This window comes from Musa acuminata, chromosome BXJ2-1 (genome assembly GCF_036884655.1).
Source record: "Musa acuminata AAA Group cultivar baxijiao chromosome BXJ2-1, Cavendish_Baxijiao_AAA, whole genome shotgun sequence".
NCBI lineage: Eukaryota > Viridiplantae > Streptophyta > Magnoliopsida > Zingiberales > Musaceae > Musa > Musa acuminata.
In genome coordinates, this window is record NC_088338.1 from 3,926,942 (window position 1) to 3,953,295 (window position 26,354).

The 26,354-nt window shown below is 40.2% G+C and overlaps 4 protein-coding genes and 1 long non-coding RNA gene across 5 annotated transcripts; 3 read left to right on the forward strand and 2 right to left on the reverse strand.

Annotated features, from left to right (window-relative positions):
• Nucleotides 1–1,933: 1,933 nt before the first annotated feature.
• LOC135598500 (3-ketoacyl-CoA thiolase 2, peroxisomal-like) lies at nt 1,934–9,219 on the forward strand. Its single transcript, XM_065092356.1, has 14 exons — nt 1,934–2,094; nt 2,288–2,364; nt 3,028–3,112; nt 3,197–3,323; nt 3,407–3,505; nt 3,587–3,654; nt 3,745–3,852; nt 3,938–4,015; nt 4,224–4,356; nt 4,444–4,540; nt 7,383–7,506; nt 7,591–7,699; nt 8,621–8,704; nt 8,792–9,219. The coding sequence occupies exons 1-14, from the start codon at nt 2,014–2,016 to the stop codon at nt 8,899–8,901; spliced, it is 1,380 nt and encodes a 459-aa protein (XP_064948428.1). The 5' UTR covers nt 1,934–2,013; the 3' UTR covers nt 8,902–9,219.
• An 885-nt stretch (nt 9,220–10,104) lies between these two features.
• LOC135598501 (uncharacterized) lies at nt 10,105–11,331 on the reverse strand. The gene is made up of 3 exons (XR_010481576.1): nt 11,192–11,331; nt 10,346–10,469; nt 10,105–10,255 (listed from the first exon to the last, which is right to left on the reverse strand). It is a non-coding gene; the product is annotated as an uncharacterized LOC135598501 (long non-coding RNA).
• Nucleotides 11,332–16,297: 4,966 nt separating this feature from the next.
• On the reverse strand, nt 16,298–20,253 carry LOC103985021 (uncharacterized). The gene is made up of 7 exons (XM_009402637.3): nt 20,037–20,253; nt 19,617–19,723; nt 19,483–19,524; nt 19,297–19,402; nt 17,969–18,059; nt 16,701–16,807; nt 16,298–16,618 (listed from the first exon to the last, which is right to left on the reverse strand). The coding sequence occupies exons 1-7, from the start codon at nt 20,165–20,167 to the stop codon at nt 16,495–16,497; spliced, it is 708 nt and encodes a 235-aa protein (XP_009400912.2). The 5' UTR covers nt 20,168–20,253; the 3' UTR covers nt 16,298–16,494.
• Nucleotides 20,254–22,169: 1,916 nt separating this feature from the next.
• Nucleotides 22,170–23,350, forward strand: LOC103985014 (putative expansin-A30). Its single transcript, XM_009402624.3, has 3 exons — nt 22,170–22,344; nt 22,425–22,740; nt 22,817–23,350. The coding sequence occupies exons 1-3, from the start codon at nt 22,185–22,187 to the stop codon at nt 23,127–23,129; spliced, it is 789 nt and encodes a 262-aa protein (XP_009400899.3). The 5' UTR covers nt 22,170–22,184; the 3' UTR covers nt 23,130–23,350.
• A 1,604-nt stretch (nt 23,351–24,954) lies between these two features.
• LOC135598502 (putative invertase inhibitor) lies at nt 24,955–25,760 on the forward strand. The gene has a single exon (XM_065092357.1). It carries the CDS (start codon nt 25,021–25,023, stop codon nt 25,588–25,590), a length of 570 nt encoding a protein of 189 aa, XP_064948429.1. The 5' UTR covers nt 24,955–25,020; the 3' UTR covers nt 25,591–25,760.
• The last annotated feature ends 594 nt before the right edge of the window (nt 25,761–26,354 follow it).

The window sequence follows — 26,354 nt, forward strand, 5'->3', positions numbered from 1 at the left end:
TGCATACTGTTTAAATATTTGAAACTAAAGAAACAAAAGGGAAGGACATGATTTTGATCATGCATGGAAGAAGAAGAGGCATAGGGGGTCAAAAATAATGAGAGGAATACTAGAAAGTGTTACTTGTCGGGTTGATGGAAGAATAGGAGTGTTAAATATGCACATCATTACAGCACTTTCCTTGATGTTGATCTAAATTGACTCCCATCAAATTCCCAGCAAGAATGTTCAGAGAATCCCTCTAGAAGATTGGTAGCATTCTTTTCTCACACACCAATCTTTGAAGGGCATCATCATGAAGCCATCCACTTTGAATGTTCCCAACCTTTTATGAGCCTTTTATATATATATATATATATACACACACTGTCACCATCGATAATATTTTAATTGATATATATACACTACAAAGTAATACCTTCAGTTAATTAAGAATATTTTAATTTACCTTATTGATTTGAGTAAAAAAATTATAGGATTAGCTCTATTTTTTTTCTCATAGATGTAATGCATTATTACATCTTCTCATTCATCATTTATAGGTGTCTCATTAATATGTTTATAGATCTTCTTGGCATATGCATATGCACATACTATAAAACCGAATTGTTGTTATTATTATCATTGTATATGATTAGGACAATGATATGATTCAAACACCATAACTTAGCAAATGGAAATGAGTTGATTGGCTGTACATAAATGCCAAATGTTGTTAATATTATCTAATGAGGAGACTATACATGACAGAGATGTCACTTCATAACCAAATTATTGGCTCTTGGCCATCAATGTCTAATCAACATCAACCTTGGATAATTCTAGAACCTTGGATTCGTTAAGTCTCACATTTTAACTTTTTAGGAGCCCACTCTTAATCTTATAACTTCTAACAAATTCATCAAAACCCTACAATTTGACCATCTTGCGTCTTAATCTTATAACTTCTAACAAATTTCATATTAGTATCTGTAAATTTTTTTCTGAATCACACTAATCAAATCATATTAGATTTGTGTTCATGAGATATGATATAATTTTATGTTGGTTATTAGTGAGCTAACGTAACTCTGTATCTTTTTTACACAAACTTTAATTAAAATATTTTTAATTAAACTATTCAAATCATAGTTTTAATTAAAATATTTAAAATTATATGTAACCTTTGGATTATTTAGAAATATAAAATATTATACTAAAAAATTAAATAGTCTTAAACATAAACAAAAATAAATATTCAATCACATGATAAGATAAAATGAATAATATTGACTAATATTATAAATATAAATATTTCTCCATGTTAAGGAATACATGCTAACATTAAAATTTATTTGAGATATATTTTTTATCATTAACTTGTGCTTAAGTTAATTATCACATTGATCGAGTCATGATACATAATATTGAACATGATAAGAGATCGAGGAGTAAATAATTATCCAGATTATCTGAGGATGGAGCTATAAGTCATATTATAGAATCATTATATGAATAATACTAGTATTTGATTATGAGATAAATTGGATTTCTTTATATTCTTATATTTTTAAAAGCTGATTTGATGTCATACTTTGAATTGTGATGGGTTATTGCTGTCGGCATTGATATCCGGCCCAAAGAATGGGAAGACGATAGAGGCAATTGCTGGACATAATGGCCCGGAATGGGTCCAATTGGACCCATGTGGATGTATGCACTTCAGTGCTTGAAAAATTGTACTGATTTATATATGTTTGTTAATACTATTATTATCAAAGAATAGGTAAGTAAAGAGTATTGTTCCAATAGATGCCTTATATTATGACAGAATAATAACATTTAAAGACAACGAGTGGATCGAGATCCGAATCCGAATCATGCCATGTCTGTTATCTGTTGCCACACCGGCCACGTGGGCATGGGATGGGATATACTACAAATATCTCGATCGTGGTCAAAAGCTTCGTTCTCGTGCGCTATTTGCATCCTCCGAGAGAGAGAGAGAGAGAGAGAGAGAGAGGAATCGAGGAGATGGAGAAGGCGATCAATCGGCAACGAGTGCTCCTCCAGCACCTCCAACCATTCCCTTCTTCTTCTTCGCCATTGGTCTCGGTAAGCGGTCCTGTTCTTCTCGTTCGGTCGGTGTGGATCGGATCTGCTAGGGTTTTTGGAACCCTGGGATTTCTTGATTCTATTGTCGCTTTCGTTTGTTTATTGGGGCTGATCGCTTGATCCAAGGGACGGTTATTGATATGAAGAAGTCAGGTTTATCTTCGATCGTTCCCTTTGTGATTCTTGATGGCAGGCTTCTGTATGTGCCGCTGGGGACAGTGCGGCCTATCAATGGAACTCTTCCTTTGGGGATGACGTCGTGGTTGTCGCGTAAGCTCTCCGTATATCTTGATCTCTCCTCAGTGCTTAAAGCAGATCTGGTCTTCTATAGCTTGCGTTGACCATCGGAATTGGTTCTGTATAGACTTTTGGAAGCCTGTAGTATGACTTATTTGTTGAACGGAGATAGGGAAGAATAGTGCGATCATGCACTGGAAGGCAAATCTTGGGATTGGTTATGTTGATGCTTTTCTCCAGTAGAGGAAATCTGGTGTCGGTCACATGAGCGGAGCGTTCTAAGAGCAAATCAGTTAGATACACCATTTATTTGGTTTTTGTTGTGAAGAAACTTATTAGTCGTCTACACATCATGCAACTTGCTTCAAGCTTTCATCACTCACCGAAGAATGTCATGCGTGGCTGATACTATTGAAAGCATTTGTCAACACCTTCTGCATATAAGATTCATCGTAGTCAATATGATTCATTCCAAAAGTTTAAACCATCGATAATTTTATTTCTTGTTTTTAAGTTTGCTTTTGTTGGTCTTTGAGTACTGGCATCTTTCCTCCTGTCGGGCATTGTGACCATGTTTCATTTATTTTCTTAGTCCAGTATTTTGTTAATTTTGATTTGCTATGGATCACACTATGTATTTGTTATCTTTTTGTAAGTTCTACTTCTATCCTGATTCTACTTACCCTATTGTAATAGTGCATACCGAACTGCAATCTCCAAGTCCAAAAGAGGGGGTTTTAAGGATACATACCCTGAGGAGCTGCTTACTGCTGTGCTGAAGGTCTGTGTTCATAACCAATTTGTGTTTCATGGCATGGTACCTACAAAGTGGAGATAATGTCAAAAGCATTTTTTTCTCTTTTAGGCATTGTTGGATAAGACTAACCTGAATCCAAATGAAGTGGGTGATATTGTGGTTGGCACGGTACTGGCACCAGGCTCTCAAAGAGCGACTGAATGCAGGATGGCAGCATTCTATGCTGGTTTTCCTGGTACTTTGACTCCCTGCTTTCTTTAATAATGCTGACATCTTATGTACAATCTTGATACATCTTATGATATTTTCCCCCAACAGAAACTGTTCCAATTAGAACAGTGAACAGGCAGTGCTCATCGGGACTTCAGGCAGTTGCTGATGTTGCTGCTTCTATTAAAGCTGGATTTTATGATATTGGTATTTTTTTTTTAGTTTACCTGTTTTCATGCTTGCATAAAAAAAATTCTTCTAATCTTTTTGTTCTTTCTGCCATTGCAGGAATTGGTGCTGGGTTAGAGTCAATGACTGCAAATTCTGTGGCTTGGGATGGTTCGATAAATCCAAAAGTATGATTTTCGGATCCTTGTTTAGTTACTTAAAAGTGAGTTTCCATATTCTCATTCTCTGCTATATACATTTTTCCTCGAGTCCTTCAGGTAAATAAGTTTCAACAAGTCCAAGATTGTCTTCTTCCGATGGGAATTACATCCGAGAATGTTGCATTTCGTTATGGTGTGACTAGACAAGAACAAGATCAGGCTGCTGTGAGTCTATGGCCTTTGATTATATTGGTCTCATCAATAGTTTCGTCATCTTGTATTCATTACTACCTTATTTTTCTATGTCCAGGTCGAATCTCATAGGAAGGCAGCTGCAGCAACTGCTGCTGGTAAATTCAAAGAAGAAATTGTTCCAGTGATCACAAAGGTAAACTATTACAGTACTTTTTAGTACTTTTTGAAAGGTTTTTTTTTTTCATTTTACATTTTAGTAACTGAATATCTTTTAGCCTTGAGTCGTCAATAGCTGCAGTAGTATCCAACATACACCCTGTGAAAGTGTTTATAATTGGCATAAGATTAAAGGTATTGCACCAATCATATCACATTTTGATGATATGATTTACTTTTTGAAGATTGTAGACCCAAAAACTGGAGAGGAAAAGCAGGTGACCATTTCTGTTGATGATGGAATTAGGCCAGAAACTTCTCTATCTGGTTTGGCAAAGTTAAGACCAGTATTTAAAAAGGATGGAAGTACAACTGCTGGTATTGGAGCAGTTCTTTTTTGTATGATAAGTTTACTACAAGCTATTGATCTCTTGTTAGCTATTTAAATGTGATTATTCGTTTTAGGCAATTCTAGCCAAGTAAGTGATGGTGCTGGAGCAGTTCTCTTGATGAGGAGAGATGTTGCAATGCAAAAAGGGTTTCCTATACTTGGTGTATTCAGGTTAAATTTCTTTCATTTCATTAACAAATTAAATTTACTTTGTACTTTTTTCCTATGTTAATTCATATATAACAAAGGATACATGAAAGATCCTTTATTGGCTCTTTCTTTAGCCCTATGTTGCTTATCCCTAAGAGGTCTTTCCTTCACTAGCAGGTTTTTTCGGAAAACTACATTTATTCTGGTGTGGATGGCAGGCAAGCCTATATTTCTTGGTTTCAATATGTCTCCTTATGAGCGTTGTTTATGTCTCCTATTATCTAAAAATAATCAGGTTATTAGTGATAGGACTAAATAAAGAAATAACCCATTATGTGCGAAATTATAGAACTCTTTTAAAATCAAACAATTCCATCAAATTGAGTATGATTGTATGTGTGATAGCATCTACAATACCAGGAATATCAATAAACCCAATTCTTGCAATTGCTCAGGATACCCTCTTTTAGCTTCGAGGTCTATTTCTTACTTTAAGATCTCTCTTACTAACTCGAATAAAAGAATTAGTAGATATCTTATAATTGGAATCCCTCTTTTTTCTGATCCATATCCTCCACCACCATGAACTCCGGTTAGATTCAGGTATGATATACTTTTTATTTATTGGGAGAACTCAAGTACTCTCTTGCGGATCCATGAAACATCTCTTAGAAATATTTTTCACTTTTGGAAGATACAGGAGCAAAACAATCAACCTATTGATATTGGAAGACCAAAAATATTCTTTCAATGTCTCGTTTCTGGGTCTAATGGAATTCGTAGGTATATGAAGAAGCCCCATCAAATAGAGATTTTTTCTTTCGACCATCTTTCGATTGTTAATATGAGATATAAGGACCGCTACTAGTACTACACCTTTGATCGTGAAATATCGATTACTTTTTGAACCCTACGAATCACGTGAAAGTAGGATACTCCAAATTAGGGGGTCAAAGAATTTCATAAAGCATTCTTGATGGAGAAAATGTGAGTGAAAGATCCCATTGAATTGAGTTTGATCCATGAATCTAAGTAGTGAGAATTCTTGATCTCTCTCAATTCGACATCCCGGGATTTGAATTGTTGTCGTTTTATTGATTCCTGCTAAAGATTTCATTTCAACTGGAATTTGGTTATTCACGATGTACGATGATCTCTATTAAGCATCCATGGCTGAATGGTTAAAGTGTCCAATGCATAATTGGCAAATTCGTAGTTTCAATTTCTGCTAGATGCACGTCAATAGGAACGTTCAGTGAGTCTATTGGAATTGGCTCTGTATCAATGGAATCTCATCATCCATACATAGGGTTTCCAATGTTAATTTATTTCATGAAGGGTCATTGCAAAGGAATGGCACTAAAAAGCAGATATTGCATGGGCTTACTTGGAGAAGGTGACAAAAAAGATGAAGAAGTGGGTAGACTTGGGAACGTGACCATAGGAGTTTAAAGTTGGTGACTTGATGTTGGTGAAGCTCCAATTAGCATCACTCTAGTTCTTTAGGCATAAAGTGCACAAGGGATTAGTGTACAAGTACGAAGGACCCTTCCCAATTATCAACAGTGTAGGCAATGTCTCCTACAAGTTGCAGCTGCTGACGTAGCTTAAAATTCACAATGTCTTCCACGCAAGCAACTTGAAAACCTACCACTCAAACCCGCAGATGCTTCCCGAAGTGTTCTAACTCGACTACCCCAACCAAAGCCAACTATAAGAAGCAAGTTGAAACTGTTTAGTTGATCGCAAGACAAAGCTACCCAACAGAGTAGAGTAGATCGAGTACTTAGTGAAGTTGCAAAAGCTTCCTCAAACAAAAGCTAGTTTGGAGCTTGAAGATGCCCTACGACATGAAGTAGTCATCAAAGCCTACCAGCAAGCGTCGACAATTTAAGTGGGGGAGAATGTCACGAACGGTTGTTGCGCACTCGTAACATCTTCGTTAACAAACCATTTGTCGCTTTTGTTTGCTTGTATAGATACTAGGCAACATGTTTTGCCACGGTTTTGTATGTTTTTATTGGAACATTGTGAGCAGGAACAAATCGCAAGGTTGCAGAGCGATCGCTCACCGTAATGGGTAAAACTGCCCTAAAATGGCTTCGTTTTCACGTGTCATGGCTTGTTTTCTATAGGCTGCGGTGCGATGCGGTGTAAAACATTAGCCATCTCAGCACCCTGGAACCCCTCAGGTGACACCTGGCTAGATAGGGGGTTTAGGGTAGTGTTGGGCGTTGTTTGGATTTCAGAAGTTAGCATGTTAAATCTATGGGAACTATCCATCGCACCTGACACCGGGTGAGTAGTCATTTGCGGACTTGCGACTATCCGTTTGCCTTCTAAAGTCCTTGTTTTCTTATTTTTTTCTTCTCTCTTACACACCAAGTGTTTGCTGAATTGCTTGTAAAGTTGTCTCTTCGCAAGATGTAGATACTTGTCTATCGCTCATTTTTGAACTAATCAATTTGGTCTTTTATAGGTCCTACGGGACCTGAGCGAGGTTACAACTAGGCTGACCCTTTGCGGACGAATAACGCAAGGGTGTTTCATGACTTAAGCAATTCTAGTTAAGTCCATGACATTGGCACAAGGATGCTTCACGACTTAGGTAATCCTAGCTAAGTCCGTGACATTGACGCAAGGGTACCTCACGACTTAGACAATTTCAGCTAAGTCCGTGATATTGCCGCAAAGGTGCCTCACGACTTAAGCAATTTTAACTAAGTCCGTGATAGTAAGTTGCTTGTATTTATGCTTTTAAGGCTTATGTTATATTTATATTTGCTGTTGATGTCCACGCCGATCTCTTGCGGACTAGTTTTATTTGATGATCCACTGGTTATATTCACTTAACTGTTTGTAGGAGTTTTGCTGCGGTTGGAGTGGACCCTGCTGTCATGGGTGTTGGTCCAGCTATTGCAATTCCGGCTGCAGTAAAATCTGCCGGTCTGCAGATTGAAGATGTTGATCTGTTTGAAATAAATGAGGTGATTTTTGCATATAAATGCTATTATTTTCTTCGTTAAGTGTAGATATTGCAGAGTTCGAAACTTAGTGTTGCTTTCATGCAGGCCTTTGCCTCTCAATTCGTATATTGCCGCAAGAAGCTGGAGCTCGATCCAGCAAAAGTAAATGTTAATGGAGGTGCTATTGCTCTTGGTCATCCCTTGGGTGCAACAGGTACTTGTCACTAGTCATTTCTTCTTTGTAGAAATTGCCAGGCATAGGTTTTTGCATCTGTGCATATTAACTAGCATTGGAGGCATGTGATCAATGTGAGATGATGTTGGTAATGGTAAGGCTCGGCTGGGAGAAAAAATTAGTCTACCGAAGTGGGACTGATAATTTAAAAAGGTCAGAGAATTTGGTGCCCAAATATGATAGTTTCTTAGTTTAGTTATGATAGTTGTCATGGAGCTTATAGTTTATTAAGTTCCATACAGAGCAGCCCAACAAAGAAAAAACTCTCAACATAGTGGAATTTGGGACTGCACACCATAAGATTATTTCATTGCTGCAAATTCTTGAGGGTAAGTAGAGATCCAATAGAAAAATCAAGTGCTTAGCTGAAGGCCCTCTGCCTAATCATTCCTTGAGATTCTAGATTTTCTCACATCTGACAATTCAAATAATAGTTATATTATTTTGAATTTGGATCACAATGCAATAGCCTCAAATTTTCAAGGATAGATCATGGCTATGTTTGGATTCACAACTAGGGCTGTAGGACAACTCAAGGAGAAGGGTAGGTAGGATATGTTCACTTGTTCCAGCCTTTTCGAGATATCAGAGTCCTGCTAAGATGCGAGTTATTAGTTTCTATATTGATAACTATTCAGAATCATTAGCCTTTTATCTCACTGCTTCGCTTTATGTTGTGCCTTAAAGAGGATAGTTCACAGACATGCCATTCATGCATTCATTCGTGGATAACAATTTCATAAGTATGCATATGTCACCCTTGAATCACTTCAAAACATTCTTCTTATGATGTATTGTTGCCTAGGTGTTGAATTCACAAAGTCTAAAATTACTTTTGATGTTTTTACTGGTGTCACTGTGACATGACTAGCTTATAATTTCTTTCCTCGTCTGCTGAAGGTGCACGCTGCGTGAGTACTCTCCTAAATGAAATGAAACGAAGGGGCAAAGACTGCCGATTTGGAGTCATCTCGATGTGCATAGGTCTCGCCATTCGATTCTTATCCTCTTCGCTGTACTAAAAGCAGTTATTTGTCTTGGCTGAGCAATTTTGTACATGGTGCAATGCAGGTTCAGGAATGGGTGCTGCTGCTGTGTTTGAAAGAGGAGATGCTGTCGACGGCCTCACGAATGCCCGGCAGATCCATTCCCACAACCTTCTGTCCAAGGATGCTATGTAGAACCCGCCCAAAGAAATTTAGTGAATGCCTTGGGCGTCGTCATCGCTAAGCACAGTACATGTCTCTGTTCCCACGAGCCACGAGGACTGATCACACGAAATAAACTGCTTCGGCAGATTAGATAACATAAGCAATTTGAAATTTTTGCGGCTGCATCGCATGCACCATAGTGTAATCCACACTATCTCCAATAATGTTTGTAGAATCATTATCATTATCGTCAATATTAATCATTACAAATGATAATGTTATTATTGATGATAATGGTAATACTGTTGGTATTGTCAATGTTAATCGGAATTACAATGGCTTTGATAATGATGTTAACATTGATAGATATAACTGTAATGATATTATAATGGTAATGATATGATAATAATAATGTTCATAGTTATAGGAATTAGTAATGGTATTGGTGATGAGAAAATTAATTATAATGATAATAGTGATCGTAATAATCATAATGACAGTGATAATAGTGATAACATCAATACCATTATTATAGTTTAATCGATAACATCAATACCATTATTATTATAAGAGTGCTGATAGTTCTGACAAAAGAACATGCATAAGAATGCGAATATTATTATTAATCTTCAGCGAGTCAAATAAAAATCACACTGAAAAACTACCTTATTGTACGGTCTAAACTACATACATAATATGGTTACTAATCAATTGTTTTTTCTTCAAGGAATGTGAAAACTATAAGCAGAAGATCAAATTGCTAGTAGCTTACTGTTTCATCATCGATTGGATCTGTTGCTTTCAATTTTTGCAGATGGCCACTTGTATTAGGGTCAAACACACTGCCAAGAAAGCTGTACACCTGAGCAAAATCTGGCATAACTTCACAAAACAAAGAAAAGAAAGGTAAGCAATATGAGCAAACAAGCACAATAACAATTAGAGATACTGTTGCAATATTTTTAGGTACGTAAGTCGGGATGTGATTTGTATTCAGGATCGAAAATCCAGCAAATTTTTTAAGTGGTGGAAGACATTACTCACCATGAAGAGAAGTGACCTGATTCCCTCGATCGACTGTTTCATAAGAAGGCCATGTTCTGGGACTGTCAGCAGTACTTCAGCAACAGGAGCTTATGGTCAAAGCTCCGGAATTTACTATATCATCTGCAAACTTACCAGACCTCTAAAATATATTTGATCAAATCACCAATACAAATATTAAAATAAAACTATCAGACCTTTTGTCGAATGAGATGAAGTAACAGGCTCGATAGAACTCTGAACCCAATAAAAAAACAGCCATTGTTGCAGGATCTCTATGCATCGATGATGTTGGTTCAAAATGGGCAGAACTCACAAGTACATTTTTGTTTTGACATATCTAGGGAGCCACCATTTAAAAGAAAAGGGCAAGCAAAATTATTAGCCACAGTAAGCATCAAAGCCAACAACTACTCTGAATAATGATTACCATTTTTAGCAGCTTTCTGAGGATATGGATAAGCTGCTTTCTGCTTGGGTCGAGGTGGTGGTACATGTTCATTTCTACCATTCTTCTGAACCTTCAGAAAGTACTTTTGTGCATGGCTCCTTATCTGCAAGGATGCATTTTGGTATAAGGACGTTGATAAAAGGAAGAAAAAAAGAGTGAAAAAAGAAAAGCATAACCGGTATCACATCTGGTAGTGCTTGTAAAAGTTCAATTTTAAACAAATGTGTTCCTAGTGCTATATCTGATAGTGGAAGAGTGGCTCGTTATCCAGAGACAACACTATGCCACTTGAGAAATGGAATTATAGAACAGCAGATATCAATATCAGATTGGACATGTCTGCCACAGGAGGATGATAAATAGCTCTGCAAATGGTGAACTGGATAACTACATTTTAAACCTATGTGATCGATGAATCTCCAGAGCAACTATCACATGGACTGTGGCAATTCCTGACCCTAACTTGCCAGCAACCCAAGACTGGATAAAATGAATAGACATTGATCAGAGGCTTTTATGGATACGATGTTTATAGGCAACAACAAATCATGACAATACCAAATGATCTAAAAATGCTAACAGTAAAAACCCCTAGCAAGAAGGAGAACAAATCTGCATCAAACAGTAAAAACCCCTACGCAAAACCCATGTTCTCAGATCGTCCCATCAGAATGAATCAGAAAGTTAACTTTCGGCCGAAGACACGGCCACCGTCGAAAGAAGTCGAGAATCGAGACAACAAGAGAAGCCACGACATCATCAAAAGATGACAAGAATGGTAAAGATTAGCGACGGCGACAAGGAGGAGGAGGAACGGGTGCTTACAGTTGGCGACGCCAGGGAGGGTCCTCCGAGTAGAAGACAACCGCCACCCCCGTTCCACCTCCACCACCATAAAGAGGCTTCTAGAGACGGATTAAGCGATCAGCGGAGGGGCGAAGAAGTCCTTCCTCCACCTTCGATCGGCTTCGCTTCCCTGCCTCTTCTTCTTCTTCCCCTTTGAGCCACAACAAATTATGTGAAAAGATCACAATTAGTTACCGACTCCTCAAGCGATGGTTTCTTGAGACGATTCAATCTGCGATTACAAGCACGAGAAAGACACGTTGCTTGAAGAGCAGCGCTAGAGCGGCATGGTCGGGCTCCGTACGCGTCCGCGCACGCACAACCTGGCAGACTTCGCCCGTCGTCGTGCCTTACATCCCCCGTTCTCTTTCCCCGGGCTGAGAGGGACTCTGGCGGGCTGCGCACAGTGGCAATCGAAATTGATGTTGTAAATGGTCATTTCATACCGTGCAAGCATCAAAAACAGTGCACGTGATGTCGCGTGTGGATGTTGCGATTAGCTATTGGACAAAATGGTCATTTCATACCTTCATCCCCATCGTCACCATTCTGTTGCTTGGGATTGCCGACGCCGGTCGGACGATCGCAGCAGCAGCAAACGACAAGGTGGAGTCCTTGCGACGGAAGGGGAGCGGCACGACGAGCGGGAGAGGGCTTCTACGTCGAGGGAGCGACGGAAGATCTAATTCCTCTCCGTTGTATCGAAATTTTATCCGATAGCCCAAAAGCCCTCTGCGCGGCGTGGGAGATGGAACTCGTTCCTCTTCGAGCTCCACCGGCTTTAGAACACCACTTGTCCTCCACCTATCCCCAGCCCAACCTCGTGCAACCGTCCATTGAGCGTCAGCCCCAGGGATCACAGGATGGCATATCGAAGGCGCCGATGGCCGTCACAGAGGCCCAGAAGTACGGGTTGATGGCGATGGGGTACCCTACTGGGAAGGGCACGCGCCCGCCCACGTATCTCCCGTCGATGGTCGCACAGACCTGGCGGAACGCATCATTGACCCGCGAAGCCGACAACAAAGATCTCAGCGACGGCCCGATAGGCGTTTCTTGGGACGACAATGGTGGTGGCCTCGACGCCGATCACGTTGTCGACACGATGCCCAAACCCGGAGCCGTAGTGCCCATCGGGCTTGGAGACGGGGAGGAGGACGTCGGGCTCGTGGTAGCGGGATCTCATGGTGGGGTGCACCACGTCGGGTAATGACCCCGCCTGGCCGACGTTGAGCGATCCGTGGTAATAATGGAGGGAAACGTTGGTGCCTGACCATGGTTCGATTCTGGTTCGTATATTTGAGAAACTAGAACCGTTTGGTTCTGTAATTTTAAAATGTTTTATTATTTTTAAAAAATATTTTTTTGTATTTTTTGTATTTTTTATTTAAAAAAATAAAAAATAATGATTTGAAATCGGAACTGATCGAACAATAACCATCGGTTCCAATTTCAGAATCGACCTTTGTTGATTCTGGAACTAAGGTATGCGGCATGGAGTCATCGGTGCCGATCTCGAAATCATTAGGACTCTATAGTTAACTCTCTTGCCCGCCTACTCTTCAGAACCCTCAGAAATGTCTCCACCTTGCTCTTCCCTCATGTACTCACCTAGCTGTCACAAATGACTAGAGCCCTCACGGCCTCCTCCTCCCCGTCCACCTCCCTGACGTCTCCATCACATTTTCTCCGTTGCTCTTTACTCGGTTTAGTAACGGAACCGCAACGTTTTTTCTCTCCCTCCTACTCCTCTCAACCACCAGATCCACTAGGACGTTGACATCATCCACCTTTTGGAATGCCTCCACGTGCTCGTCATATCCTGCAGCCTGGGCAATCACTATCGTCACATCTTCCACCACCCCCCCTCCACTCATCCTTCACCACTAGCGCAAAGAGGGGCAACAAAGCAATCAGCTCAACGAGGGAGAGGCAATTGAGCAGGTAGAGAGCCTTGAGCACGTCCTTGATGGATTTAATCGGCACACTAGGGGGCTTCGAGGAAGTTCACAAGAGTGGCAATAAGGGTAGAGATTAAGAGGTTGTGGAGGGCAACAACAACGTTCTCCTAGGCATCAATCGTGGATGAGTGGTCGTGGTGGTGGTTAAGGAGGTAGGCGATAAGGAGAGGGCACACATCTCCAGATCTTGCTTCGACAGGCGATGTAACTCTGCTATGGCTTCAGTACCGGACTTTTATTCCACGACTACAATACATTTTTGCTCTTTGTTTTCGTATTTCCGTTGGTAAAACTAACATCGTTAGAATAAATAAATCTAGATGTTTCACTTTCATAATTATAGAGATACCAATTAACTTTTTTAAAGTATAGGAACCAAAATGCTAATGATAACTAACTACAAGAGAAATCTATAATTAGGCCTAGAAGTTACAATAAACTATTGGATAAAATGACAATTTCATACCTTCATCCCCGTCACCACCATCTTGTTGCTTAGGCTTGCCAATGTTGATTAGACGATCATAGCAGCAACAAACGATAAGATGGAGCACTTGCGATGGTAGGGGGAGCGGCACGACGAGAGAGAGAGGGCTTCTTCGTCAGGGGAGCAATGGACGATCTAATTCCTGTCTATTATTCAAAATCTTATTTGAGAGCCCAAAAGCCCTCTCCGTAGTGCCCATCGAGCTTGGAGATTGGGAGGATGACATCAGGCTCATGGTAGTGGGATCTCATGGAGGGCTTGTGGTAGATGCCAAATGTCATAACTTTAGGTAGTTGAAATCATTAATTTTGGAATCGAAACTATCAATTCTAGAACTAAGGTATGTGGCACAGAGTCATCGATGCCGATCTCAAAATCATCAAGACCGTATAGTTGGCTCCCCCACCCACTCTACATAACCCTCAGTAGCATCTCCACCATGCTCTTCACCCTTGCACTCACCCCGCTGTTGCCAACGACCAAAGCCCTCATGGCCACCTCTGCCTTGTCCACCTCCCTGATGTCCCCCATCGTGTTTTCTCCATTGCTCTTTACTAAGTTCAGTAATGCAATTGCAGCATTTTCTCTCGCCCTCCTGCTCCCTCAAATCTCCAGATCCACCAGGATGTTGATGTTGTGCACGCTCTGGAATGTTTCCATGTGTTTGTTGTATCCTGCCACCTGGGCGATCATCGTCATCACGTCCTCCACCCATCCTTCACCACAAGCATAAAGAGAGGCGACACAACACCTAACTTGACGAGGGCAAGGCAGTTGAGCGGGTAGAGAGCAAGGCTAAAGAGGGCCTTGAGCACGTCCTTGTGGACTTAGTCGTCGCGTCGGGGGTGCCAAGGAGGTCCACGAGGGTAGCGATGAGGGCAGAGATTGAGGAGGGCAACAACAACGTTCTCCTTGGCCTCAATCATGGATGAGTGGTGGTGGTGGTGGTTAAGGAGGAATGCGACAAGAAGGGGCATGACGTCAATGTTAGTGAGGGGGGCGCGCATCTCTAAGTTTTGCTTCGATACGCAATGGATCTCCATTATGACTTCGGCACCAAACTTTGATTCCGCAACGACGGAGTGTCGATATAGATATAGAGCGACGAAAGGATCGCTTAACAACTATATTGACATCGATGCTAGTGGCATCGTCGTCCATCACCATCAACTGGAATATTAAAAGTATATTTTCACTCTTTGTTTTCGTGTTTCCGTTAGTAAAACTAATGTCATTTGGATAAATGAACTTAGATATTTCACTTTCGTAATTATAGAGATACCAATGTAATTTTTTTAAAGTATAGGGACCAAAATGCTAATAGTAGCTAACTACAAGAGAAATCTATAATTAGCCCTAGAAGTTGCGACAAGCTATTGGACAAAATGGTCATTTCATACCTTCATCGCCATCGTCCCGTTGCTTGGGCTTGCCGATGCAGGTCAAACGACCGCAACAGTAGCGAACGACAAGGTGGAGCCCTTGTGATGGTAGGGGGAGCGGCACGGGAGAGGGCTTCATTGGGGGAGCGACGAACGATCTAATTTCTCTCCATTGTTTCGAAATCTTATTCGAGAGCCCAAAATCCCTTTCCGTAGTGCCCATCAATCTTGGAGATGGATAGAGAGAACAATGTCGGGCTCGTGGTAGTGGGATCTCATGGAGGGGTGTGCCACGTCAGGCAAAGACCCTACCAGGTCATCATCGAACGATCCATGATAGTAATGGAGATAAATGTTAGTAAGCAACTAGAATCGATGATTCTGGTTTCGATTCTATCGTTGGTTCCATAATTTTATTTCTTTATTTAATATTTTTTATATTTTTTTTAAAAAATTAATAAATAATAATAATTCGAAATCGGAACAGGCTGAACTAGAACCGCCAGTCCCAATTCCAAAATCATCCATTATCGATTCAGTTTATGGTTTTAAAAAATCAAAATCATCGGTTTTGTAATTGGAATCGTCTGAAAGGTGCTGGTTATACTAGGTAGGATGACGTTAAGAGTTCTCGAGCATCATGGTCACGACCCTGCCATCGTAGGCCGTGCAACGAAAAAAAAGCAACGAGTGATGTCCTTGTGGACGTGCCAAAAACCTGCCGAGTGCCATGGGGATGGGAGTGACGATGCGGAGGACCTCGACGCCATCAACACGGATGAAGCCAACGCGAGTCTTGTGAGAGCCAGTGGCGACAATGGACCACGCACGTCCAATGGAAGGCGAATAGTAGACGAATGCTAGCAAACAAACTCCATCTCCCATGCCGCACAGAAGCTTTTTTGGGCTTTCGGAGAAGTAATTCAAAGGGAAATTAAATCATCCACCACTCTTACCAAGAAACTCTTCCTCACCCTCACTCCCCGTGCCACTCCCGCGAGGGCTCCACCTTTATCGTTTGCTATCACCACGACGACCTTCCGCAAAGGTACGTACCATCGGTGAAGGTACGAAATGATCATTTGATCTATCAACTAATCACATGACATCACGTGCACGACTTTACTTTCCGTCGATCGTAGAAACTAACTTGTATCATTTTAGATACTGTGAGAACCCCAAATGTGACTCGTAAAAAGAAAATATTCAGGGACCCATGGAGTTAACTAAAGGAAGAAATATGGCGCCATTGATGTATGATGGATGAGCAAATTAGTTAAAGCAAATACAAGCCAATAGTAGTTGTTCTGATTCCAAATGTTATGAAAACACTACAAGATGAAGAACATTAACTACACATAAACAGTGTGGGCCCTCCGAAGGGCCAGATTACATGGTACGTATACGAAATCACCAGTTCCTGATAAGAGAAATCCCACAACCCCCAATTAACTATTTCATGTACTTCTGCAGAAACTTGCGGTGGAAGTCGTTCCTGATGGTATCGTTGATGAAACGCTTGGCGATCTTGGTTTCCCCACGAGCCTGATTCTTGAAGACCACATCGTCATCCCACCTGCAGCACCAAAACCTTGTGATAAAAAAAGATACATACGCATACAGGAATGTAGATGGATAAAATTACTCATTAAGGTGACCTTCTTTTAACATTGAAGGAGGCTGAATTGCTGAGGTTGATCAATGGGTTTCCACGCATCAACTCAGCTTCTTTTGCCTTCAGCTCTTCCTCCTGTTGTTGTCGTTCCTGATGCATTCATTACAAGAAACTGTTTGTCAGCTTATGAAGTGAATTAGAATAGTGAAGCCACTGCATGAATGAAAAATTGATCATCCACCATTTGCATGGTAAAAAGTGGATAAAACCATGTGTAGCTAATACACCTTGAAAACAAAGAATGGTTGGAGATAAATCAGCAGGGATATATCACTATTCCACCTGCACGATCCTACTTGAATCAAACTTTGTACAAGGAATGCTCGATCAGTCTCCCAGGATTTATTTTACCACCTCACATTAATAAAATTAAAATATGACAAAATTGTTCAATGTTCATTTGTCATATTATATTAAAAGAGGGCATGCTTTAGTACTTGACAATGGTTCTAAAAACAAGCCATAGGAATAGATGATAGGGTCGATTCATGTGCAAGCATCTATGTCAATAAAATATAACATGATGCAGCTTTGGAGTTGACATGGTGTATGAGTGCACCACATCAGTTCCATGAATGCCACCTGTGCACCATGTCAACATGTCATCAAGATGTTAGCACAGTATAATCACGTTTTATGAATATGAAGCTAATGAACCCTTGAGGATATCATCGTTGCACCATGTCAGTAACACATTGGGAGCACATGCCATTACACCAAGGTGTGGGTAATTCCTTATTGTTTCTTCAAGTATTTACAAATTGTTTAAGTACATCTCAATATAAGTCTAGGTAACAAAAACCAACTTGATCAAATCATATCTTGCAAATTAACTTGGCTTGTGAGGATTCACAGAGAACAATGATATAGGAGCTTTTCAACTCTTCAATCATTAAGCTATCTTTTACAACCAATTTATTTAATCTGAAAATGCACAAACTGTGTAGAACCTACAACATGAAAGTTCAAGGTTAAGTACCAACTGACTCCAGATGGTCTTTGATCTTGCAAACTCTATTTAGCCAGATTTACTATCTAATCAAGAATCACATGCTATCTTATATCTGCACTGTTCAATGTACAAAAAGGACATACTATCGAGTTCAGGTATTATATAAACAGTGTATCTTTATGAAATGAATCCAATTAGGGATGATGAACTTCATTATTAAAAAGAACTACTCACACAAAGGGAACATTGAAAAGCAGAAAAAGCATAACAACAAGTCACAAACAGTAACAAGCGCAGACCTTCCGGAGTTTTTCCTCGGCTCGTTCTTTCTTTATCCTTTCAAGCTCAGCTAAAAGGGCTTCAGTATCATCCTCATCCTCATCACCATCACTAAAAACAGAATTAAATTGTCATCATAGTGGGATCAAGCAACCAAAAATATGAGATGATAATAACCTTCAGTGAGATATAAGTAGAAACCAAATTAATGAATGAAAAACATACTTTACTCCATTGTTACTCCAGCGGTAGAATAAAAAGGTCCCAAAAAAAATTCAAAGATTCTAAACATTACTTCATCGTAATGATGGTAGTATTGGGTTGACCATCAATATAAGCATAACAAAACCATGTTTGGACAAGATAAGGAGAATAGGTCCAAATTCTTCTTAGCTTTGACACATTCATTGGATTTGTCACCTTAACTTCACATTTCAGCATTTAAACCTTAAATTTAAAAGAACTTTTAAATCGTAATAGAACTCCTAAAGTACCAAAAGTTACGAAATAATCAAACAAAAAACAGCTATTACTTAACATGTGAGGCAAAGTGGAAGTGAAGGAGATGATATTGGCTGTTAACTGTTATGTGTGCTATATGCACCATTCTTATTGTTAGCCGCTAAAGGCTAATGCCATCCTAGCAATAATGCGCAGCTTACAGTATAGATATCACATATAGTTTGCTGGTTTTAGGATGGAAACTTTTAGTTACCAGTTTTCTTGATGTACAAACAAGTATGAAGATATGCATTCCAGTTGCCTTTGAGGTCAAGGCGATTTACCAATACAGCAACAAATTCGCTAATTGTGAAACTAGTTACATGTCCATATAATTCAATATATAGAATCCCCAATACAGCAACAACTTGGATGATTGCGAAACTAGCTACATGCCGACATGATCAATATATAGAATCCATTTATACACTTACAGGCACTAAGAGGTACAAGCTGAAATAGCTCAAGTTTTTTCAAGGTAGTGAATCAATATTTTCTACAACTCGATATTAATAGAAATGAATCATGTGGTTGATTGCAACACAAGTAGACCAAAAAGAAAGAGTAATACAAAGCAACAGTTTCAAATTAATTTTTCATGACACAAGATTACTAAAGTATCTATCAAGTGTTACCATGGTTATCCGTATATTTAAGTATGCTAGGAGATACAAATCCAAATTCTATGATGGTATTAACAGCAATGAGGTGCATAAAAAGAGAAGCAGATGCAGTATCATCAGGATATGGCATATATCATGCATTAACAGAGTCAACATACATATTGGTCCTTACTACTACCAATTTAGATTTAATTGTTAATGGAAACAGAGACAATTCTGGCTACCTCTCATTATCATCATCATCATCAGCAGCTTCTTTGACATCCACATCAGAGTCATCGGCATCAATACTTCTTGGAACAATCCTATCTTCAGCCTCTCTCTTTGTTCCTATAAGCAAACAAGAGGAAATACATGCATCAAGAAAAAAGTTGTGTGTTGACAAGACAACCAAAAACAACGCAGCTTACCCTCCAAGAAAAGGTGCCCCCCTTTTCTTCGATCTCTCTCTTCTGCGAGAACAACCAATTAGAAAGAAGTCCATCCGTATAAACATCAACAAGCGCAGAAATAAGCGGAGGTAACTAATGCAATCAAGCATTACCAGCATAAGACTTGTCTTTAGAGGAAAAGTGTCTCCGCTCGCGCTCTTCCAGCTCCTCCCGGAGGTTCCTCCTCTGCAACTCATCCTGAGTATCCTGCCCCTCTTTCCTGCAGCCACATATCGATCAGCCACTCCACCTTAACAAGAAATTCTCTGCGAAGATGATCTTAAAACCTAGCCAAAATTACGGCCCACGTTATGTTAGACCTATTGTCAAGATTTGGAATCTATCATTACGGTCCTACTACTCTTCTCCTAGGAACTGCATCCATCCACAACCAACGCATCTCGATTTTGACCCGATCGGACGAATCCAGCCCCAATCGGGACCGATCGACCAAAATAGATCGATCAAATCCAGGGTTGGGGTTTCTCCAGAAAATATATAGACAGAAACGCGGAGAGAGAGAGAGAGATCACCTGGGCTTGAGGTTGGTGTGGGCGGCGAGGTCGCGGGAGGAGTACTTCTGCGAAGGCCCGAAGATCCGGGTCCCGCCCTGCTCGTTCCCGCCCTTCGCCGGCGCCCACGTCGGTCGCGCGGCCGTCGTCATCCCGCCTCCCTCTTTCTGGTCACCTGCCGAGACGATTAGGGCAACCCAAGGAAGGGCTCGTCTCCGAAACGCGAGCAATGAGACAATGACGAGGATTGTGGACCCGGGTGGTCTATTTATAGAAGGAACGAGGAAATATCGGGAAGATTATAACGGGCTCGATCCAGGCCAAGCCCTTTAAACGTTTATATCGGTCCTCGTCTCTCTGTAGTGGGCCTTTTAAGTGAGCCCATGAGGCCCGAATCTAGTAGGAAGGAGCATATCCCTTTACTTTCAATGATATTGATGGTGAGAATAACATTAAAATGGCTACGAGGGAAATTTTGTTCTAAGTTTCTAAATAATTTTAATTTAGAATGTGATGCTTTTTTCAAAAGTGATGTGAAGTTAGTGGGAGTAGGTTACATCATTAGGGGTCTTCATGGTAAGACAATTGTCGTTCGATGTGGGGTTCGATGATTTCATTACGTCTTATACGTAAAAATTTGGATTATCTTTCAATGATTAAAGTTTATTCCTTCCAAAAGTATAAAATTTAGGTTAGGATTGATTCTCAATAAACCATCAAGGTCTTGAGTTGAAATCTAGAGACATCCTGACATGTCAACAACATTGTAAATAATTATTAAATGTTAATTAAAAATATCTTTGTTGTTAAATGGGAACATTTAAGTTGCGAATGTACTTCTTCTAATTGAAGGGATAACCCTTTTGATTACTGCTCATTATAGAGATTTTTTTCCCCCTAATATTTTGAATAAATAGATACAATTATAAAAGAAAAAAACTTTGGGTATCATCAAGAGTTTTTAATTTAATAATTTGAAAAATAATAATTTTGAGTTGTGCCATTTTGGAGGTCAATATTTAGAAGAGAGCATTTTTTTATCTAATTGAGTTTGTAATAATGTTTATTTTGAAAGGAGTGTATATAAAATATTTTTATATCAAATTGATCAAAAATATTGGCAACTTCTATTCTTTTATAATGGTAAAAGGTCAAAGTAAATATATTAGTCTTCACCTCACCCCTCAACCCCTTCTTTGCCTCTTATTCTTTATTTTTTTCTCTTTCTTCGTCCCTTATTTTTTCATATTTTCTTTTTCTTCTCCTCCTATATTGTTATCCAATTGCCCCTTCGTCTATCTTTTTTATTCTCCTCTCAATCTCAACCCCTCTCATCTTCCTCTGGAATAACATAATCCGAAGCTACACCTACAATGGCTCCTAAGAGAACTCCCTCTACTCATTCACCAAAATGTTTCAAGAAGGCATTGAAGCTTACTAAGTTATGAATGATAAAATATCACGATATAGATAAATATAGAATGATAACTCTATATTCATTATATGCTCTAATCTTCAATCAATCTATGATTTGAAAATGATTAAAAAATATAAAAAATATATAATTATTATTCTATACTTGCTTCTATCATGATATTTTATGGTTAAGAAACCTCCACTAATGAACTCATAATTTATATAAACATATTTTCCTAAAACAACATTGCCACACCTCCAAGCCAACCTCAATGGACGTCAAGAAGAAAGCTACGAGGAGGTGAAAGACGATCGAGTTTTCTTTTAACTGTGATGTCCATCTCACTTCATCATGTCTTCGAGATAAAGTTCACATCATGTTAGAGCATTCTCAAAATATTAGTTGACACATTATATCTAAGACCTTTTCATGGTAGAGTGCCACAAACACATTGATTCTACCAAGTCAAATCCGTAGAAGGTGTATCCAAATCGAGCATAGTGGTCTGCACATCACAAACATGCATGGATTGATCATGGATTATACCACAATAATAATCAAAAAAAGAAAAAATAATAAAGCTGTGACACCCTTTAAGATTTGTCTCAAATATCATCAACCTTACCCTTCATCCTCAAACCCCATTGTTCATCCCTGTCGTGCTACCAACTCCTATCCATCTTGACATGAAGCAAGAGAAGAGACCACCTTATAATGCTGGCCTGCAAACGATGAGGATTCAATCTGCACCCATGGCTTCTTCTTCTTCTTCTTCCTCGCTTCCATGGAGCCTCGCTCTCTTAGTGTTGCTGGCCATGGCGATGAGAAGAGCTCAGGGCAGCTTTGTTGCGACGCAGTGGTCGCCGGCCCATGCGACCTTCTACGGCGACGACTCGGCGTCGGGGACTATGGGTTTGTATCCCCTCGAGCAGCATGACGAACGTGGACAGGTGAAATCCGGGCTTTGATCAGTGGACCTGTGGGTGTTGCAGGTGGCGCGTGTGGGTACGGAGACCTGTACAGTACCGGCTACGGGACGAACACGGCGGCGCTGAGCTCCGTGATGTTCAGCGACGGCTACGGGTGCGGGCAGTGCTACGAGATACGGTGCAGCGGGGCGCCGGCGTGCTACGCTGGCTCGCCCATCGTCGCCGTGACCGCCACCAACCTCTGCCCCCCGAACTGGGCCCTGCCCTCCGACAACGGCGGGTGGTGCAACCCCCCCAGGGTGCACTTCGACATGGCCAAGCCTGCCTTCAACCAGATCGCCGACTGGAATGCCGGCATCGTGCCCGTCATGTACCGCCGGTGAGCCACCCAAACCCAGAAACAATAGCACGGTAAGAACCCTAACACAACGCCGAGTCGTATCGCGATGGTGCAGGGTGGCGTGTCAGAAGACGGGAGGGATGAGGTTCCAGTTGCAGGGGAACGCGTACTGGCTGCTGGTGTTCGTGACCAACGTGGGGGGTGGCGGAGACATAGCGGGGATGTGGGTGAAGGGGGAGAAGACGGATTGGATCAGCATGAGCCACAACTGGGGGGCTTCCTACCAAGCCTTCTCCTGCCTCGGCGGCCAAGTGCTCTCCTTCAAGGTCTTGTCCTACACCTCGCAGGAGACGCTCGTCGCCTACACCGCCGCGCCCGCCAACTGGGTCGCCGGCCTCACCTACGAGGCCACCACCAACTTCACCTGATCAGAGGAAGCTTGTAACCTACCCAATATTCATCCATCGACTTCCGTTGGTTCTGTAACTCGAGCTTCGCTTTCGGCTTGCTGTCATTGATCCTTCCAACTCCTCCTCCATGCTGTCTGCTGCAACTACTTGAGCTTCACGATGATGTGCTGCTGTTCGTGCATTATCGATAGAGAAGCATCTATTTACGAGCATTTATGATGGCAATTACCATTGTGACATCTTCTCTCTTCTCTGCATCTAAAGATTGATCGAAGTATCAATCAACACAGCCGATACCGAACAGTAAAATCAGTCGAACAACAAAAATACAAATAACAAAATAGTGGACATTTATGTCGTTCGACGTTATTATTATTACCTATAAACATAGTTCTTTTACAGAAGAAAGAGATCTATTAAAGTAACACCACTATAATTTGTAAACATAAAATCTATAATCTGCTATATGAAATACAGAAATAATCTTTTATGTCATGATTAAAATCAAATAAAATTAGATCTGATTTTTACAATACGTACATTTTGATGTCATGATCTTTGTATAATATGTTAAGACACCATATTTAGATTCAAAATTGCTGTCAATCATATATCCAACCATGATATTAAGATTTCTCAAGGATAAATATGATATTTTCAAAAAGATAGATTTGGAAAAAAAAAATTAATAAAAAAATATATTTCTAATTTTGCCTTAAAAATATTTAAATTTAAATTTATAGTTTCTAATAGAGTCTTATCATGTCTCTTCTCATATCACTAATATGATTTTGTTAACATATGTTTGTATCACTTTAAATGATTATATCACATTTTAGTCTTAAATAAAAATAAACACAAAAACTTTTAACATAAGTTTAAGAGATACAAAATAAAATAAATCAGAGGGGTTGTTCATAAAGAAACACCTAATATCAAATAGGCTAAGTTTAGCTCATTATATCATTCAAAATGAATTGATTTGCTTGATGCATGCATGACTAGAAAATTATAATTGCACAATTTGTCCACAAATTGACTTCTTATAGACCCATAAATTAAATGACAAACAACACTTTCCCTCATCCTACTCATACAAGTAGGTCTCTTTCACAATCAACCATAACTTTGATCATAAATTGCACCTCCTTTCTTTCTCTCAATGTATCTCTGGATGTAAGTTCTGAGTCAAAATCTAATTGAATGACTGCCAAACGTATCATTATGTGACATATTTCCATATATCCATCACCGAGACATGTATTGTCTCTAATCATCCTCCGACATTGGGATGTGTGAGCCACACATATAATAGGAAGGTCATCAAGAACTCAATTGTTGCAAACTAAGTGAAGGCTGAACTATTTTAAGAAAATAACCTTTTTTTTTCTTCTTGTTCTCGTAACAAAATTGTATGTGTATTTATCCCTCCCATGTCAGTCATTTTTGTATTTATTTGAAAATTAATGTTATACATTTATGTTCATGTTATTGTATTTTACAATATATTTTAAGTTAAGTGTTTAATGAAGTATTACACACACACACACACACACACACACACACACACACACACACACACACACACACACACACACATATATATATATATATATATATATATATATATATATATATATATATATAATTTTTTGCAAATAATTTTATCTTTAAATATAAGCTTAGTTTAATTTTAGATATTCAAAGATAGATATAATTAATGCTGCATATAAATTGTGGATATCATCTCCCTCAGTCACAATATCATCACATCAAGATGATGTGGAGAAGGTGAGTTTGGCAAGCAAAGACTGCAAGAAGGCTGATTATAAATCCTCACGTCTCTCTTCTTCTTCTTGCTTGCCTTGCATGCTCTAATAGCTTACGTTGAGAAGACAGCATCTCAGCGATGGGAAGATTCACTTCCGTCTTCCTCTCCTGCCTCTCCTTCCTCCTCTTCGTCGTTCTTCTTCCACACGTCTCTTCGCGGCCAGCGGCCGTGCCCGCTCGACGCAGCATCGTCGGCGAGACCTGCAACCAGATCGCGAGAGGCGATCCCAACGTGGACTTCACCTTCTGTTCGCAGTCGCTGCGGTCGGCCGCCGGAAGCGACGGCGCGGACCTGCACGGCCTCGCCATCATATCGCTAAAGCTGGCGGTCGCCAACGCGACGTCCGCCGCGACCCGGGCGAAGGCGCTGCTGAAGGGCAACGGCCTGAGCCGGTACTACAAGTCGTGCCTGAACGCCTGCCGCGATGTCTACGCCGACGCCGCGTCGGATCTCCGCGACGCCACCGGGATGATCAGATCCGGCCGCCTTGTCGACGCCAGGGTGTACATCAGCGCCGCCGTGGACGCGCCCGTCGTGTGCGAGGACGGGTTCCAAGAAGGTGGACTCGCCTCGCCGCTGGCGGAGGAAGACGGCGACCTGATGCAGCTTGCTGTCATCGCCCTCGCCATCGCCGTTCGACTGGGTTGATTGATTACCGCACAGGATTAAAGCACCAGGCAGGTGATTGGCACGGTTAATGTTGGTCTGGAATCGATCAGATCACTTGCAGTGGGTTTGATGCTCTTCTCTTCCTCGATTTGACTGTTTCCAGCTCCAATGAAATAAAAGCGTAATGACCATATGGTGCTTTGCTTCTACTGCCATTGATTTCGATCTTGATGTTGGAAGGATATCCATCCAAAGATGGATAGCTGCAGCCTATCTGATTTGTCTTTGCTATGAGTGCTGAGATATGCAACTCCTACCACTGTTTGACTATCTTTAAGATATTAAAATTATTATTGATGAATTTATTTTGTTGCTCCAACGAAGAAATAGAATGAGGCTAATGGGGACCTATTGGTACATCAATCTCTCGAGGATATTAATCGAACCTACGAATTATGTTAGGGATGTTAAGTTGGGGGTTAAGGTGTCGATAAAACGTTAAAAATAGTAAATTAAAAGTTTTAACAAAATGAGAACTATTCTCGATGAATCCATATGAAAATATTATATTTATGAACATACATTAATATCTAGTCTAAGAAGAGTTATGTGTATCGAGTTTGAATATACGATAAACAAAATGTATTCGATTATATATCATGTTAGTTATATTTGACAAAAATGCTATGAATGTGACGTCGAAGCGTTGACTTATATTGAGTTGTCGCCCATCTGACAGTTAGGTATTGGTTACTAAAATTACCTTTATTAATATATGATTCTAATTGAGAATTAAAAATTAC

What these genes read in the sequence shown, in the direction of transcription:
- LOC103985021 (XM_009402637.3), bottom strand. Translation starts at nt 20,167, where the DNA reads ATGACGACGGCCGCGCGACCGACGTGGGCGCCGGCGAAGGGCGGGAAC. An exon ending in CACACCAACCTCAAGCCCAG is followed by an intron (nt 19,724 to 20,036) that starts GTGATCTCTCTC and finishes ATGTGGCTGCAG; the next exon opens with GAAAGAGGGGCAGGATACTC. An exon ending in GGGGCACCTTTTCTTGGAGG is followed by an intron (nt 19,403 to 19,482) that starts GTAAGCTGCGTT and finishes GTTTGCTTATAG; the next exon opens with GAACAAAGAGAGAGGCTGAA.
- LOC103985014 (XM_009402624.3), top strand. Translation starts at nt 22,185, where the DNA reads ATGGCTTCTTCTTCTTCTTCTTCCTCGCTTCCATGGAGCCTCGCTCTC. An exon ending in CTCGGCGTCGGGGACTATGG is followed by an intron (nt 22,345 to 22,424) that starts GTTTGTATCCCC and finishes TGGGTGTTGCAG; the next exon opens with GTGGCGCGTGTGGGTACGGA. An exon ending in GTGCCCGTCATGTACCGCCG is followed by an intron (nt 22,741 to 22,816) that starts GTGAGCCACCCA and finishes GCGATGGTGCAG; the next exon opens with GGTGGCGTGTCAGAAGACGG.
- LOC135598500 (XM_065092356.1), top strand. Translation starts at nt 2,014, where the DNA reads ATGGAGAAGGCGATCAATCGGCAACGAGTGCTCCTCCAGCACCTCCAA. An exon ending in AGCTGGATTTTATGATATTG is followed by an intron (nt 3,506 to 3,586) that starts GTATTTTTTTTT and finishes CTGCCATTGCAG; the next exon opens with GAATTGGTGCTGGGTTAGAG. An exon ending in AAGAACAAGATCAGGCTGCT is followed by an intron (nt 3,853 to 3,937) that starts GTGAGTCTATGG and finishes TTCTATGTCCAG; the next exon opens with GTCGAATCTCATAGGAAGGC.
- LOC135598502 (XM_065092357.1), top strand. Translation starts at nt 25,021, where the DNA reads ATGGGAAGATTCACTTCCGTCTTCCTCTCCTGCCTCTCCTTCCTCCTC.